General features: G+C 42.0%; 1 protein-coding gene across 1 annotated transcript; it reads right to left on the bottom strand.

The window, feature by feature from the left end:
• Nucleotides 1-5,344: 5,344 nt before the first annotated feature.
• LOC111841817 (keratin, type I cytoskeletal 18-like) lies at nucleotides 5,345-12,883 on the bottom strand. Its single transcript, XM_023807868.2, has 9 exons — nucleotides 12,780-12,883; nucleotides 11,067-11,446; nucleotides 10,326-10,408; nucleotides 9,709-9,865; nucleotides 8,892-9,056; nucleotides 8,584-8,709; nucleotides 7,534-7,751; nucleotides 7,116-7,135; nucleotides 5,345-5,680 (listed from the first exon to the last, which is right to left on the bottom strand). Exons 2-9 carry the CDS (start codon nucleotides 11,436-11,438, stop codon nucleotides 5,565-5,567), a joined length of 1,257 nt encoding a protein of 418 aa, XP_023663636.2. The 5' UTR covers nucleotides 11,439-11,446; nucleotides 12,780-12,883; the 3' UTR covers nucleotides 5,345-5,564.
• Between the last annotated feature and the right edge of the window lie 2,708 nt (nucleotides 12,884-15,591).

Raw genomic sequence — 15,591 nt, 5'->3', positions numbered from 1 at the left:
ACGCTTTTACCGTGAGACGCACGTTTCACCCCTAATGTAATCTCACTCCAAACTTTTGATGAAACTTCAGGGCCTTGTTTATACCATCAGGGTATCTGTAATAGATCATACTGTTATATCACGGAAAATATTAGTCATATCGCAAATGAGAAATAAATTGAATATAAATATTTAGAAATATAAAATATTATTATATCAATGACATTTTAAGACAGGCAGCTACCTAATTGATGGGAAATTGGCATGTAAGTGCAATGTGCAATAAATGAATCAGTGTAGTTTCAGAGTTACGTGTTACAACTAGGACCCGGAGCATTCAGGTAAAAACACATTTATTGCCTTTCACATTTCCACTTTATCCATCCAGTACTTCTCATGTTACTCCATTCCTTAGCTTTTTGCGTGTTTTTTTGTGAACCTTTTGCTGCCTCTTCCGTATCTGTTGTTTGCAAATTTAACCAGTTTTCTAAATATTTTGGAAACTGTGTACTTTTAAAAGATTATGGATCAATAATGGACCCAGCTCAAAGCTGTGGTCCTCTTCTGATTCTGTTGGGCCAGCTGGAAATGTTGCCTCTCAATAGACATGTTCTTTCTTGTCTGTTTCCCGGTACGCTATCCATCTGTGCAGGTCACCTCGGATTCCTGCCGCCTTTAATTTTATTGTCAGTCTATTATTTGGAATTTTATTGAAATTGACATTCCAGGTAAATGATAAGCCTGGTTTCCGTCAGCAGTTTTTGTTACGTAAATCCATTCTGGCTATCCATCAAAGGCACTCTGTATGACTTTAGCAAAGGCAGATCGGAACTGAAAACTCTTGTACCTACAGTATGTGATACACAGACCATTGATGTCTTTCCTAGTCCCCTTGCCTTTCACTTTAATCCCTGGCAACTTCTTTTTTAAAAAAAACATAATAATAATGTATAAAACATGTATAAAATGCAAGCAAATGCACCATCTTGTGGTGTTTCTGCTGTCAGAGGTCATTCAGGCTTTTTCCACCTTCATTTTAACAAATAAATCTCATAATGGATGACTGATTTAGAATAATGTTTAAGGTTGCTTTTGCCAAATACAATGGACCACCAGTTCCCAGAGCTACATTATTACATTAACTTTCTTTTTCTACCAGACACATTTGTCCAAAGTGTGCAGGGTCCAGCATCATCCCACACCTTGGGAGAAGTCAAGGTTAAGACCTAAAAAAGTATATAACCAGAATGCAATTTTTATGATTTAGCTGCATTTGTAAATGTTGTGGATTATGTCATAAATTCACTCATGAGAACATGGATTTAATTGGATGAAACTACATTAGGGATGTATGAATGATTTAACAGGGCTTATCTGAGCCCATAACTTCTGTTATGTAAACACAGTAGGTTACTGTCAAATTTCTCCCCCAGTAATCTGAACGCATTATAGTGCACTACAGTCTCAGTGTCTCTCTCACTAAGGAAACTGTCTATCTTGTGCGAGGGCTGACAATTCTATGTCACAGAGCAAAACAATGACTTCATTAGGATCATTAAAATGTTACATGACTGAAAGCCCTCTGTACAGCTGCCAAAACATGCATAATTGCTGTCTGTGAACGAGCGCATAATCCAGCAATTGAGATTGCAGTTGAAAGTATACCTACAGTCCGAAACTACTGTAGGCCTAGTGTTAGGCTGTGTATCAACAAGCCTTTTTAAGCAGAAAGACGTTCAACCACTTGAAGGCTGTGTAGCCTGAGCATAACTACACAATGTTTTTATGTTCAGGCCATAAATGCCTAATGTTCAGTAATTAAATGCCAATGCAGAGTGTCTGTCTAAGAATGCAAACAGATTGTTGCAGTCCTGTTTATTGTATGTACATACAGTACTGCGCAAAAGTCTTAGACAAGAAAATGTTTAAATGATCTTCCTGTTGGTGTGAAACTATTATGTCGTGTCTGTCAGCTTAGCCATTTCAAAACCTCTCCTAAAACCACTACAGTATTTGAAGCAACTGTCCAAAACGCCCATACGATTTTTGACTGAAGCACACCCACCTTGTTCAGCCAATCAGTACCTCTTTTATTTATTCAGCTAACTAGTTAATTAATTAATTGAGCTGGTGGTGACATGTAATGAATATGTGGAATGCTTGAGGTGTCCCTGAGGAAAGGTTTGGAGACCAAAGAGGTGTTTATCTCGTCAAACAAAGACATGTCAGTAATGGACAACCCAATTAATTCTTCTTACGTTTTATTGTTACTTTTAACGTGCATATGTTCTGTTGGACGTGTTTTTTTTTCTCCTTTGCCTACGATTTCTGGAGAGTTCTGTAAATCACTTTGTGGGAATGGGTGTTGTATAAGGGCAATGAAAAATGCAGTCCCTACTGAAGAAGCAGAACTACAGTATGGTTGTGGGAAAGTTCCATCTACATTTAATGCTGATGCCTGATGGCTGAACCATACAGCTATTTAGAAATTGTCTTTCAGTTCTGAGTCTGGAGGCCTCCCAGGTAGTCAGTAGTGCTTAGATGTGGTGAGTGGGGAGGCTGTGAAATGCGTCTGACTACATCGTAAGATAAGATAAGATAAGATAAGATGAGATAGGATAAGCTAAGATGAGATAGGATGAGATAGGATGAGATAGGATAAGATAAGATGAGATCTTAAATCTTTATTGTCATTGTCACTTGAACAACGAAATTGAAATGCAGTCGACTCAATGTGAGGCATAAGAGTAATAAAAATATTGCACTGATTAAATATAAAAATTAACAGTTCTATTTTGAATTTAAAGCCATGATTGCTTTGGAAAAAACTGTTTTAATGTGTATGAAGCATGATTTAATTTGTTTAGCAGCGTCTGTGGGCTTGATCATCTAGTAATATGAGAATGCAGTGAGGAAATAGTGTTTTCTGCACTGGGTTTATGTGGTGTCCTGTAAAAAGCCCGTTATAAGACCATGTGGACCATGACCACCACAGAATGGTTGCTCATATTGGTGCAGGTCCACCACCTTGTTAAGCAGCAGGGAACAGGCATTGTGCATTAAAGGCATCTTTATACTCTGTCCAAAAATAAATACATCCAAATGTAGGAAAAAGGTCAAATATGAATTCATTCATTTTCTGCACCCACTTGTCCTCTTCAAGCTTGCGGGGGTCTGGAGCCTATCCCGGAAGCTACGGGCGCAAGGCAGGGAGCAACCCAGGAGGGGGTGCCAACCCATCGCAGGGCACAATCACGCACATCACATGTTTGTATTCATATCTTTCATTTATTTCAATGGGCAAAACCTTAATCCCAACAATGAGAATCTTAACCAATATCCAGCCCAACCTTAACCATAAGTAGCCAAACAAAATACTTTTGGCTGTTTTAGTTCTTTGATTGCAGTCACAGATTTTTATAAAATGGAGTTTCCCCTTGTGGGGACTGAAAAAATGGTCCCCACAAGATCAAAATAGCAGATTATTATCATATTGTGGGGACATCTGGTCCCCACAATGTAATATATACACAACACACACGCACACACACCTACAGGCAATGCGGTCTCGTCTCCTGAATGGAGTGCATATCCTGCAGGGTTAAGGAGTTCCTCAAAACGGCCTGTCCCCCACTGTCCCCAGAGTTAGTCAGCACCTCCTCATCCCAGCTAAACACAGTCCTCATGGTGCAGTGACTGAGGCCTTGAACAAAGTCTATTAAGACATGATGTCCCCAGTTGTGTTTGGCAGAGATTTTTCCAGAGGTTTCATTTGAATTGATTTTGCACAGAAGCCTCAGCCAGATGTTCTGAGGTAACCCGGACTGCATTGTATATTGTCCAGGCCAACCCAACCACCTCCCCATGCTATAAAACCAACTGACCCATAAGCTATGATTTCTGTGTGTGTGTGTGTGTGTATGTGTGTGTGTACTAACTGATGACCCCTCCATGAAGTGACTCTCTTGTAACAATGCAGCATGTCCATTTCTGAGATATATAAGACAGCAAGGAAACAGTTGGGACTCAGTCAACGTGATTAATACAGAAGAAATGGATACGTACCTGGATACGACTGGGTCAAACGTCTCCATAACAGCCCGGCTTGTGGGGTGCTCGCGGTCAGCCGCGGTGAGTAGGTCCCGACAGTGGTCTGAGGAGGTAACAATCACGAACCGCCAATAGGGTGTTGGGCAGCCAAGACTCATCGATGTAAGATGTGAATGAAGGTTATCTTGTGTGGTATGAACCAACAGAAGGGCTACTATGGAAGAAACTGAATGCAATTTTAATGTTTATGGGATTAATGTGTCAGGAAACCATGCCCTGCTACATATGGGCAGGTCAGTCATATGTCCATACTAACCTGTCTCCACTGTCAAAAGTGCCTACTGGGGGCATGTGAGTGTCAGAACTGGATCTTGGATCAATGGAAGATGGTGGTCTGATCTGATGGATCTCGTTTTCTGTTGCATCATTTGTCATTTACCTGGGGAAGAGATAGGACCAGGTGCACTGCAGGAAGAAGACGTGCTGGTGGAGGCAGTGTGATGCTTTGGACAATGTTCTCCTGGGAAATCCTTGGTTTGCCCATTCATATGGATGTTCATCTTTCCACCACCAACCTAAACATTGTTGCAGACCAGGTAGACCCCTTCATGGTAAAGCTATTCCCTGATGGAAGGTCTCTCTTTCGGCAGGACAGTGTCCCCTGCCACACTGCATACATTGTTCAGTTGTTGGTATTAGGAGCATGACGTAGAGTTCGAGGTGTTGTTCTGACCTCCAATTTCCCCAGATCTCGATCCAATCAAACATCTGTGGGATGTGCTAGAACAATAACTTACAGGACTTAAAAGATCTACTGCTAATGTCTTTGTGCTAGATACCACAGGACATCTTCAGAGCTGTTGTAGAGTCCATGTTTTAGTCGCTCTGTCGATAGTACCGGTGTGGCTCCCTAGGCGAGCATCACTGCCAGGGCCCTGTATCCAAGGCAAAGTGAAACTGGCGGGCAAGTCGGCACCCCCTCAGAAGCTGGTGCCCTAGGCAGCCGCCTATGTCACCTAGGATTGACTGGCCCTGTCTGGCAGCATCCTGAGGAGCAGCTAAGTATTAGACAGGAAATAATCATTTTTTGCCTCATCAGTCTATGGATTCTTCCTAAACATTTTTATTCTTACATAAACATTACCAGGTTGAGACTTTCTACTTATGTAGTGGTTAACAAGATACACTTATGTACTTTAACCTAAGGTTGAGGTCCCAAGAACATGTGTTCTGTATCTTTAAGAAATGGAATGTGTTATTTCATTTGTGCTATGCCCAGTATGTCTGTGGATGAAAATTTCCAGGAGACAGTGGCTGACTGAAATATTTTTTATTACATTCATTAAATTCATGTAATGGAAACCGAAATATTCCTTTGACTTCATTACCATGAAATAAATATTTGAAACAAGAGCTACACAGAAGTTTTACAGGTTCAACAACACTTTGGTATGAATGTTCCAGAAGGATCTCCGGAACTATGAAGAAACTGGGCACTTCGGGTGAAGTCTGGGAATAAAGCAATTATGACGCTTTTATTTCTTCTTCTCTTCAAAATGTTCGACCTCGCTGGACTCGTCCACCACCTTGCCATTGACCATGGTCTGGGTGACCACCTTGACGATCTTCCTGGTCCGAACTTCCGGTTGCTCTGCAGAACAAAGAAAAAATGTGCTCATGTGCTTGGACTGCGCAGCTAGAGCTGCAGAAAGAGCCGCAGTGCCAAAGAACTGAGAAGGCTATATCTGAGAAAGCAGCACGCCCGTGGGTGATAATGACATGTACAGTAGCACAATTGCAACGTAATTTTACTTCCTGCCTGGATCTCAGGAAACAATGCACTGGCTTGGGCGAGAAAAGAACATGATTCAGAGCTTTAAGCAGTGGGCGGAGTTTTATTTGAGCTTCTCCCTTTTCGGGGATCAAATGGAAACAAAAGTAGGGAATTCAAGAGACTTATAAAGCAGCATTTTGGTGGCTATAATGGGGAAGGAAAAAAAACAGGACTCCTGCTACTCATGCATTCTCTCTGGATCTGTCTATGGCTCTGGCCCAGTTTACTGCCAGACCCAAATACAAAAAGGCCAAAACAATGTACAGGTGGTAGGAATTAAACTGAACTGGGACTGTCACCTGATTATGTCTTGCTGCCCCCCACAAACACACACACACTTAACTAAACTAAAAGCATTTCTCAAGGTTGTGATTTTGTGTTTTTTCTTTTTTAGCTCTAGGGATCAAACAAAGAGAGAAGGAACCAGCAACTTATTTGTATGCAGTTGCTAAGGGCTACTCTGTTTTGGGAGGGTACTTTGTGTACAGTTTAAATTAATCTATAATTAATTCCGTGCCACAACCCATTGTCTGTTCCATAATGGAGGAGGGGTTTGACAAGAATCCACTACGGTGGCAGGTCACAGGTTAACTGTCCTGAAGGTTAGAGGTTTGCAACTTGGAGCAGACAAAATGAGGCTGCCTCAGGTCTCTTCCTCCCTCTGCTCCAATATAATGTGCAACTTGTAGCATTTCATTTGCTCTGGGAGTGTCTGCTTACTATTGTTTTATTCACACAATGACATCATACCTGTGAGTCAAGAGAAGGCCATGACAGATAGGCAAGTTAAAGGCTGGCTTGGTGCCAAAAGTGACCGATTAATTGCAGTGGAATGTACACAACGGCAGTCTGATAATCAGAGTCTGAAGAAAATATATAGCTGACGTTCACACGCTGTTGCCCTGGATCAACGGACTGTTCATGCGAGTGTAACGCTCTTCATTTCAGCTATTATTCAATTGAATTATTTTAATTTGTAAAAAATGTTTTGGAATAGATTTAGGATTGAAAAAATCTTGCACCACTTCTTTAAGAATATATGAAAATAATAGCTCTCAATATGCAATGGCATAGGTATTTCTATCTCTTAATGCTTTGGGATATTTTGAATTTCATGTGTTCCATTTCTACAAATCAATATCTGTTGATGCTGAGAGCACCTGCGTTGGTTGGTCGATATTACTGTGGCATGTACCCTTAAGTCATGGAAGACTAAAAAAAAAAGTTGCATTAATAAAAAAAGAATACTCACTTTTAGGGACTTCCTTAACCCTACAAAGAAAGGAGAAAGATTATATTATTATATGATGTATATATATATGAACATGTGCGTAATGGCTTACAGCAGAGTTTCCCAGTTCCCATCCTGGGTTGCCAGTCTGGAACATAGTTTATAGATTTCCCTGCTCAAACTCACCTTATTCAGCTCATGAGCTAATTAGCAGGTTTAGCAGGTGTGTCTGAGCAGAGAAATCTGCAAGCTGTGTTCCAGACTAGCTCTCCAGGACTGGAATTGGGGAACCCCGACTTACATCAATATAAACACTGTTGATCACAACCCAAGAACTGGTTATCTGCACAGCTTCTTACATAAGGTTTCCCCCAGAACCCAACGTGAGCCACTACAGCTTGTCCTGACTGCCGCCATCCACATCGGTGCAGGGACTCACACTTCCTCTCCTTCCAGCAGCCTCCTGTAGGTCGCGATCTCCATTTCCAGGTTCTGCTTGATGCGCAGCAGTTGCTCGTACTCTGTCTTGTTGCTCTGCATATCAAGGCGCAGGTGAGACAGGGTGTCCTCAAGCTGCGACAGGGTCATCTGCAGCTGCTCCATATCCACAGCGTTCTTGTGGGTCACTTCGCCCAGGTTACCCTCCAAAGCTGCCACCTAGCGGGAGAGAGAGAGAGAGAGAGAGAGAGAGAAAGAGGGAGAGAGAGAGCACAAAGGTGAAAGAGAAAGGGAGAGAACGAGTATGAGGGTGAAAGAGCGAGGAAGAGAGAGGGTGTGAGAGAAAGAGAGAGAGTATGAGTGTGAAAGAGAGAGAGAGGAAGGGAGAGAGAAGCCTGCATCATACACCTGTGCATAATGCAGAGAATGTATAAACAATAAACAAAATGTCCTAAAATTGAGATATTTCTGTTGCTGTGAGTATCTCGGGATTCCAGTGAGGAATTTAGTTATCAAATAACTAATGTGATTTAAATGTAAACACTGTAGTACTGCACCTCTACTCATTATCAGTTGTGGAAACTACTGGGAAAAAAAATTCCCCAGGTTTACTGGCAAAATGACCTTGAGAAGTTTTTATCTGATAAAATGTGCCTGGATATTAGGCGTACTATGCATCCGATCTCCTTTCACTCAGATAAATGAAAGATCATTACCGTCAGTAAAATTTCACCATAAAACAGAAGTGAATGAGTAATTTATTTCCTGTGACGACTAACAGAAGTAAATGTTGAATGCAAATAAATGTGGAGGGTTGGTCAAAATGCCAGAACAGTTTGATGGTTTCTTCAGGCAAGTATTTCGAGAACCACCAACAATGTTTTTAAAAAAAAAATGAACACATAGCAAGTAACAGTCATGTCCACGGAAGCATCCGAGGTCAGGTGTGGGGCACATTGGACTGTTATTTGGCCTGGGTTAGGACAGATTTAATAGGGGAGGGGAGGGGAGGGGTTTTCTTGGGCTGGCTCTGGGCTTAGCAGGCCCTTACTTGTTTCCGTAGGCTGTCCAGGTCCACCTCCAGGACTTGGAGGAAGCGTCTCCTCTCGTTCAGCTCGTTCTGAGCAAGGCGGAGTGCCTCGCTGCCCTCCTGCACCTCGTTCTGCATGGTCTCGAGCTGTAGGAACAAAACAGCAGCCGCAATGTGAATGAAGTACGTCATTGCGCTTGCTGGCAATGCACGCAATGGTGAAAGAAATTATCTCATCTGCCGTATACATATTTCTGTGTTATGCAAGTGTATCACAGTTAATGATGATTGATTAATGATGAGTCAACACTGGCTGAAGAACCACTGACCTTCTTCTTATACCAAGCGTCGACATCGTCCTTGTTCTTCTGCACAATGCCTTCATATTGTGACCTAAGGCTGGCCAATATCGCTCCCAGATCTGGACCATGGTTGGCGTCCACCTCCACATTGACCTGGTCTGTGGCCAACTGAGCACGTAGCTTGGCTATCTCCTGTAGCAAGGAAGAAAGAGGAGGAGAGAGAGGGAGAGAGAGAGAGAGATAGGCTACAGATCGTATTTGTTTCTGCGTGTTCTGAAAGCGGAGAGAGGTTCTGTGTGGATATCGCGGAGGAGAGAGCTGTTGAAAACTCCTCCTTCATAATTAATGCCCTTAGCATGAATAATTGACTGCCCACAGTAACAGGGTTGATAAAGGTCAGATTACTAACTTTGTGCCATTATTACACCATGCGTATAAATTTTAAGCCAACGACACACCAAAGGATAACATAAAGGGCCGGGTGTCTGCTTTTCGCATGTCTGCACATGCAGCACCACTAACCCCACTGTCCAAAACTCGCATGAAAACATAAAAATAAAAGCAGTAACAATGCATCTCAGACCTATGCCAGATGTCAGGGGGATGGTTCTAGAAATGAAAACGGAACCCTTTCCAAACCGAAAAACAGATGCATTGAGAGTGAGGAATTCTAAATTATCATATGTGTTGGATAATCTGAAGATTCCTTGTGTAATTTTGCTGATGAGAAGTCAATGATTGATGAGAGATCAGTTTGAGAATCTGTCAGGGATGGAGCAGATCTTAGATTCCACTCTCCTTGCTGATCTGCATAATGTGCCCAGATCCAGGAGGTATGGCTCACCTCCTCATGGTTCCTCTTGAGGAACTGTAGCCCGTCCTGAAGGCTCTTCATGTCTTCTTTCAGTGTGGCAATGATTTGCTCATGGTCGGCTTTGGCCTTTCTCAAGGCGAGGCAGTCTGCTTCCACGGACTGACTCAATGCCATCTCCGCTTCCCATCTGTGCAGAGGGGCAGACGTGTCACGCGGCGCACAAGCCCTTGTCCTTGTCCTCTCAAAGTACACAGCCATTTCTACTGTACCACCATCATCGATACAAAAACCCATGTCATCCATGCCTATGGATTAAATGCTTGGGATGTTGTGTAAGGCTATTATCAGACAAGTGATTTGTGAGACCAACCACGCCCTAGCAACAGACAAGATCAAAATAGTTTAATATCATTATGACCTACAGTAGAGATTATGTGCTTAATGAGACTATATCACACATACATTACATCAGTTTTAGCAAAGCCAGTCAATGCCAAAGGAAATAGGAGGAAAAAAAATGTCTTGCTCCCAACCAATTAAAGTCTTACATTACAAGAATTTTGTAACAAAAGAAGCATCCAGTTGGAAGGGAGTTTGCTGCCGCATTTCCAGCTCAGATAGGCTCCCAAGGACAGACAGGTACTTACTTGACTCTGAAGTCATCGGCGGCCAGCTTGGCGTTGTCGATTTCCAGCATGATGCGGGCGTTCTCCAGTGTCTTCTTCCTCACCTGAATTGGGAATCGAAACGTGTCATGAAGCATTCCATTCGCTGGGCTCTGCTTCTCCTAATGTACCCGCTTTGTGTATTCTAATACTCTCCCTGCAACATAATTCATTTTGTCTTCCACTTTAGGCTTCTGTTGTCCCTTACAGAGCTTTGACGCCAGGAACCAGAATGCAAATGTTGTTTGTTTTATGGCTGATCATTTATCCCACAAGCTAAAGCCAGCTAATGAGTAACTGGTGTTTGGAACCAAAACCAGTGCTTGGGATGTACAACACACTGCTGTCTATAGGAATAGACTCTTCTAACGGAGCGAACCCTATATGGATTTGGATTTGCAAGCCCAGGTGTGTTCAGTCTTGCCTGCGTTAAATTTGCTAGGATTAAGGGATACAGTCTGCAGCAATTACATTTTATTCATTCAATTAGGAGACCAAATCCTCTATCCAAAGTAAACGATCAGTCAAAGCGTGGATCACAGAGCAGGGACAGACAGTGTACCTGAGGCAATTAGGATTAAGGGCCTTGCTCAAGGGCTAAATGGTGACTAGACACTGATTTAAGCACGGCAACCTTCTGCTCATGAGTCCTAACCTCTGGAGCCACACACCACTCATTACATTACTAGTAGTAGTTCACACTAAGGGGTGCTGGACACTGACCTCCTGTTCAATCACATGCACCTTCACCATCATGGATTCTATGTCGCGCCCTTTCGGAGCTCTCTCAAGCATCAGCTGCTTGATCTTCTCCTCCAGGTTGGCGTTGGCCTTCTCCAGCGAGCGCACCTTCTCCATGTATTTGGCGAGGCGGACGTTGAGGCCCTGCATGGCCTCTTTATCGTTGGCCCCGACCTGCATGGCTTCGAGAGAATGGCTGCCGAGATTGTTGAGATCTCCGCTCATGGAGAGGGAGCGGACGGAGAACGTGGCCGGTGCCCTGGAGAGGGCCAGCCTGTTATCTCTGAGCGACATGCTGGAAAAGGAGGGCCTGCAGCCGGCTGAGAGACTCTGCACGGAGTACACGGATGTCATGGTGGCCTCTGGTGAGGGAAGCAGAGGCGAAATTCAGTGATGAAAGACAAGAGCAGGCACTCACTGCTGTCCCGCAGTGAAGACACATGGACAGTATCCTGTCAATCTGTATGATCATTACTAAGAATCCCGTATTCGAACGTACTGTATTAGTCATTTCCAGATTAATATAAAACACTGTAGAAATTGTTCATAAACCAGAGCAGTTTCATAAACTTTAAAAAGGAAAAGCTTAAATCTCATTGTATAGGTGATAGACACATTACCTCTAGGATATCTCCTGCCTCATGTTCTGTGCCTCTTGTGATAGGCTTACCGTGACCATGTTCTAGATAAGCACTCATGGAAAGTGGATGGATGGATGGATGATTATGTATTATTATGGATGATAGGTTTATTAGGTATTTGAATTTCACATTTGACATATTGGATGTAAGCCTCTTTCTTTGCTGCACTGCATCAAGTGACAGACTGCTTAGCGCTGGAAAGCTGTGGTGAAGCACAACTTCATGGCCAAAGCGATTCTTATTTTTTTACGTAAAACACTGCAGCTGTTTGCCGCATGGTCTCTCTCTGCTTCAGCTGAAATGAAACTCCCTGCCTGTAAAGGGATGCCCGGTATCTCTAACACTGTCCTGATTGGAACAGGCTCATCTTGTTTTACCCTCTTGTGTTATCTGTAACAGGACTTGAATGCAAATGTATTTTCATACGGTAACATAATCTCAAAATGCAAGAATGGCAATGAAACTTAAAATACAATGGAACTGTAGCTGTAATACAAATGTGAACAACGGCGATAAGAGCTGTAGATAGGAAACAGGACAGAGGTGTTTAAATAGGGACCTGCCCACTAAACATGAATGGAGAAGAACATGCATTATTCCCACCTAAGATATAAGGATTTTAATTGGTATTTAGAAGGAGGGTGTTTTCATGTACTTTCATGTACAAAGTTCTCTCTATCTAAAAGAATGTTTGACTTTCTCATTATCAAGCTGTATGTGTGATACAGACAAATTTCTCATGAGAAAAAGTTGAAACAAAATCCATATATATATATATATATATATATATATATATTTATTTACATATGTATATATAATCCATATATATATATATAATCCATATATATATATAAAACACATAAAACACACACATGTAATCCATATATATTTCTATATATACATATATATATTTACATATATATCATATATATGTTTGCTGTCATAACACAACATGCGTATGGATTATTTGAGCATAACTGATAGTTTTTAGAATACTCAAACCACTCATAGCTTCATAGAGTATAGAAATGAAAAAGTGCATAGGTACACTGACCTGGAGGGTGACTGATTCCTGGAAGAGAGCTCCTGGTGGAGGTCTGGCTTTGTTCTGACCCTCGTGATGCAGGTGATCCTTTATATGGCACAAGAAGTAAGGGCTGAGCTATCCTGCGTGGGGGCGGAACCTTTGGCTGAGACCGAACACCAGCAGCCTCTGGGGTACAAGGAACACGACACCGAAGGGAATCAAATATTCAACACTTCAGTAGCTGGAAGAAGAACTGAGAATCGACTGGACAACAGGCTGGACTTGTATTTAAGCTTGTAAATGTAAGCCGTTGTTGCTGCGGTTTTCTAGTCGTTCAAAAGTGATCCTGAGGGAATTTAATATTTAACACTGGTGTTAGAATGTGGCTTAATTATCAACTGGTGGGATATGAGCTATTAAATCCGCGCTTTAAAGTCAACAAGTTTCGCCACAACTGCAAATGCTTGGTATGTTTATTTTGGAAGTCAGTATGTTTTTACCCGGTTAAAAAATACAGGCATAAACATTGTATATTTTGCTGCACTGGAGTCTTTACTGAGAACAAACAAACTGTATGTTAGCAGCAGTTGCATCCTATATTAAAGTTAAATCATGGATGCACAGGCCATTTTCAACATCATTGTCTACACAAGGGGTACTCAATTGGCTGACCAAATTGTGTGGTTAAGCTGCTGGTGAAATCTAATGAGCCTCTGTCCATTGGCTTTGTGTCACTTCCGGAATTTGGACCTCTGGGAAAAATAGTTGAGCAGCCCTGGTCTCCATGCTGAGCCAATCAAGCTAGGTCTCCCTTTCAGACTCATACCGCAGGCTTGCTACCAAAAATCAGCGACTGTCTTGGCAGGATGTGTGTTTCGGCAGTCACACCTGGCCTGCATCACAGGATGCAGAGGGCGTGCTCGCACGTGACGTAAGCGGGCTTAGGTCTGGGAGGGGCCAGGCGGGGAGGGACCACAGTCCTGCTGGGGAATGTATTCTGCCCCCCCCCCCCACATCATATCGCAGTCAGTGACTCACTGGGAGAGCTGCTGGAATGGCCAGGAGGCGTGTGTATGTTTTACAAATCACCCCCCTCGCACCCGTTTTCAGTCTGACAGACATTCCTGACAGGTGGGAACATCAAAATAAGGAAATGATGATGATACCATGATTCATGCCGCCTTCCGACACGCGACATGAGGGAATTGGCAAAATAGGGAAATTATGATGAGGTCATGATTCACACAACTTTCACACCTGAATAATGTTCCCCACAGACTACAGACACAGTTGTCTCTGTGACTGACGCCGTGCAGGTTATGCCCTCACATGGTAACACAACACACCGCACACTTTCTTATCATTAAGTACACTAAGGTAATTAAGAAGAATTATAACATACAATAGTATCCTTTATTTGAAAAAAACAACACCCATTTTATCATTGGTTAATCGGGAAAATCTGGAAATTGCCTTTAAAAACATGTTAAGTGAAGTCGACACAAAACATGGTAGAACTAACTGCAAGAATAAAACTCATTTTCGCATTTCTTATATGGTCTGTCTCATGCCAGCGTATACACAGAGAAGGACCCTGGAAACTCAACAAACACAATCAGGCATCACAGGACGGCTAAAGATGGGCCAGTGACTTATTTACAGTTTGTCATTTTCTGGTACAGATTGGAATGAGGTACGGATGTGTCGGCACATGACAGTGCAAGAAGAAAGCCCGGATTAGTGGGGAGAAACAAACAGCACACACAAGAATGATTCCTCTGTGTCAGAACACAATAGAAGATACTGGAAATGATACATGAGGAATATTAATATTCAGTTCATGAATGAGCATATTAGGTGGAACTGCCATTAAATAGATGCTGTAACTAGTGCGAATGGTGACATGAACAGCGAATGGTGACATGAATGATGAAGAGCTTCAGTCAGGATATGAGAAACGCCACAACAAAGTGTGCTCACAACAGTGATAGTATCATTTTGATTTTTTTTTTATTTAGTTTTTATTTTCATATTAATTTCTATTTTCATTTGAAATCCAGTTTTGTTTTAGTTCGTTTTCTGTGTTTTATTAGCTTTTATAGATATAGATATTATTAGCTTTTTAAAGATGTTTCTATTTAGTTTATATATTTTAGCTTCTGTTTAAATTTTAGCAAAATTTTAGAGCTGTTACATATGTCTGATCTTTAAATAATTCTATACAAATACACAGTGCACATTATGCACGAATTTCCTCAAAACAGGCAAAATACGATCCATATTTTATTATCATTAAAGATAAATGATTACTTTAGCTAAATAGTTTTTTTAAATGAGTAGTTTTTGATGCTTGTTTTTACATCAGTTAGTTAATGTATAGTAATGTAATGTATAGTTTTTGTTTAGTTGTAGGTTTGTTTCGTATCATTTTATTTCAGTTTCCAAAAATGCTTTGTTATGGTTTTAATTAACAATAATAACCGTAAAATAACCCCGACTCAGAACAGTGGTGCTTTATTCTCTTTTCATCTCATCTCATCTTTCTTCATCTTTCACCTCGTTTCATCTCCAGGAGACACACAGACACACATACTGTACAGGTGGGTGTGAGCTTGGGGTCAGAGCGCAGGGTCAGCCGGTGTGTGGCTCCCATGGTACTGGGGGTTAAGGGCCACACTCAAGGGCCCCACAGCAGCATCAGTCTGCCAACCTGATCAGAGGCACGGTGTCCTTCGCCCCTGAATCCCAAACAACCCAAAGGCAGGTACTTAGTGATCAGTGTTTATAATGCACAAACCGAATGAACATTATGAGCACAAGGCAATAATTAGTCCATGGA

The sequence above is a fragment of the Paramormyrops kingsleyae genome, chromosome 7, assembly GCF_048594095.1.
Source record: "Paramormyrops kingsleyae isolate MSU_618 chromosome 7, PKINGS_0.4, whole genome shotgun sequence".
Lineage (NCBI taxonomy): Eukaryota > Metazoa > Chordata > Actinopteri > Osteoglossiformes > Mormyridae > Paramormyrops > Paramormyrops kingsleyae.
The sequence above is the reverse complement of the archived record's forward strand: the minus strand, read 5'-3'. Positions and strand labels throughout refer to the sequence as shown.

Excerpts from the sequence above, each read along its gene's own strand:
- LOC111841817 (XM_023807868.2), bottom strand. The coding sequence starts at position 11,438 with ATGACATCCGTGTACTCCGTGCAGAGTCTCTCAGCCGGCTGCAGGCCC. Across the intron at positions 9,866-10,325 it reads GCCGATGACTTCAGAGTCAA|ATGGGAAGCGGAGATGGCAT; the intron begins GTAAGTACCTGT and ends CCCTCTGCACAG. Across the intron at positions 8,710-8,891 it reads ACGCTTGGTATAAGAAGAAG|CTCGAGACCATGCAGAACGA; the intron begins GTCAGTGGTTCT and ends TTGTTCCTACAG.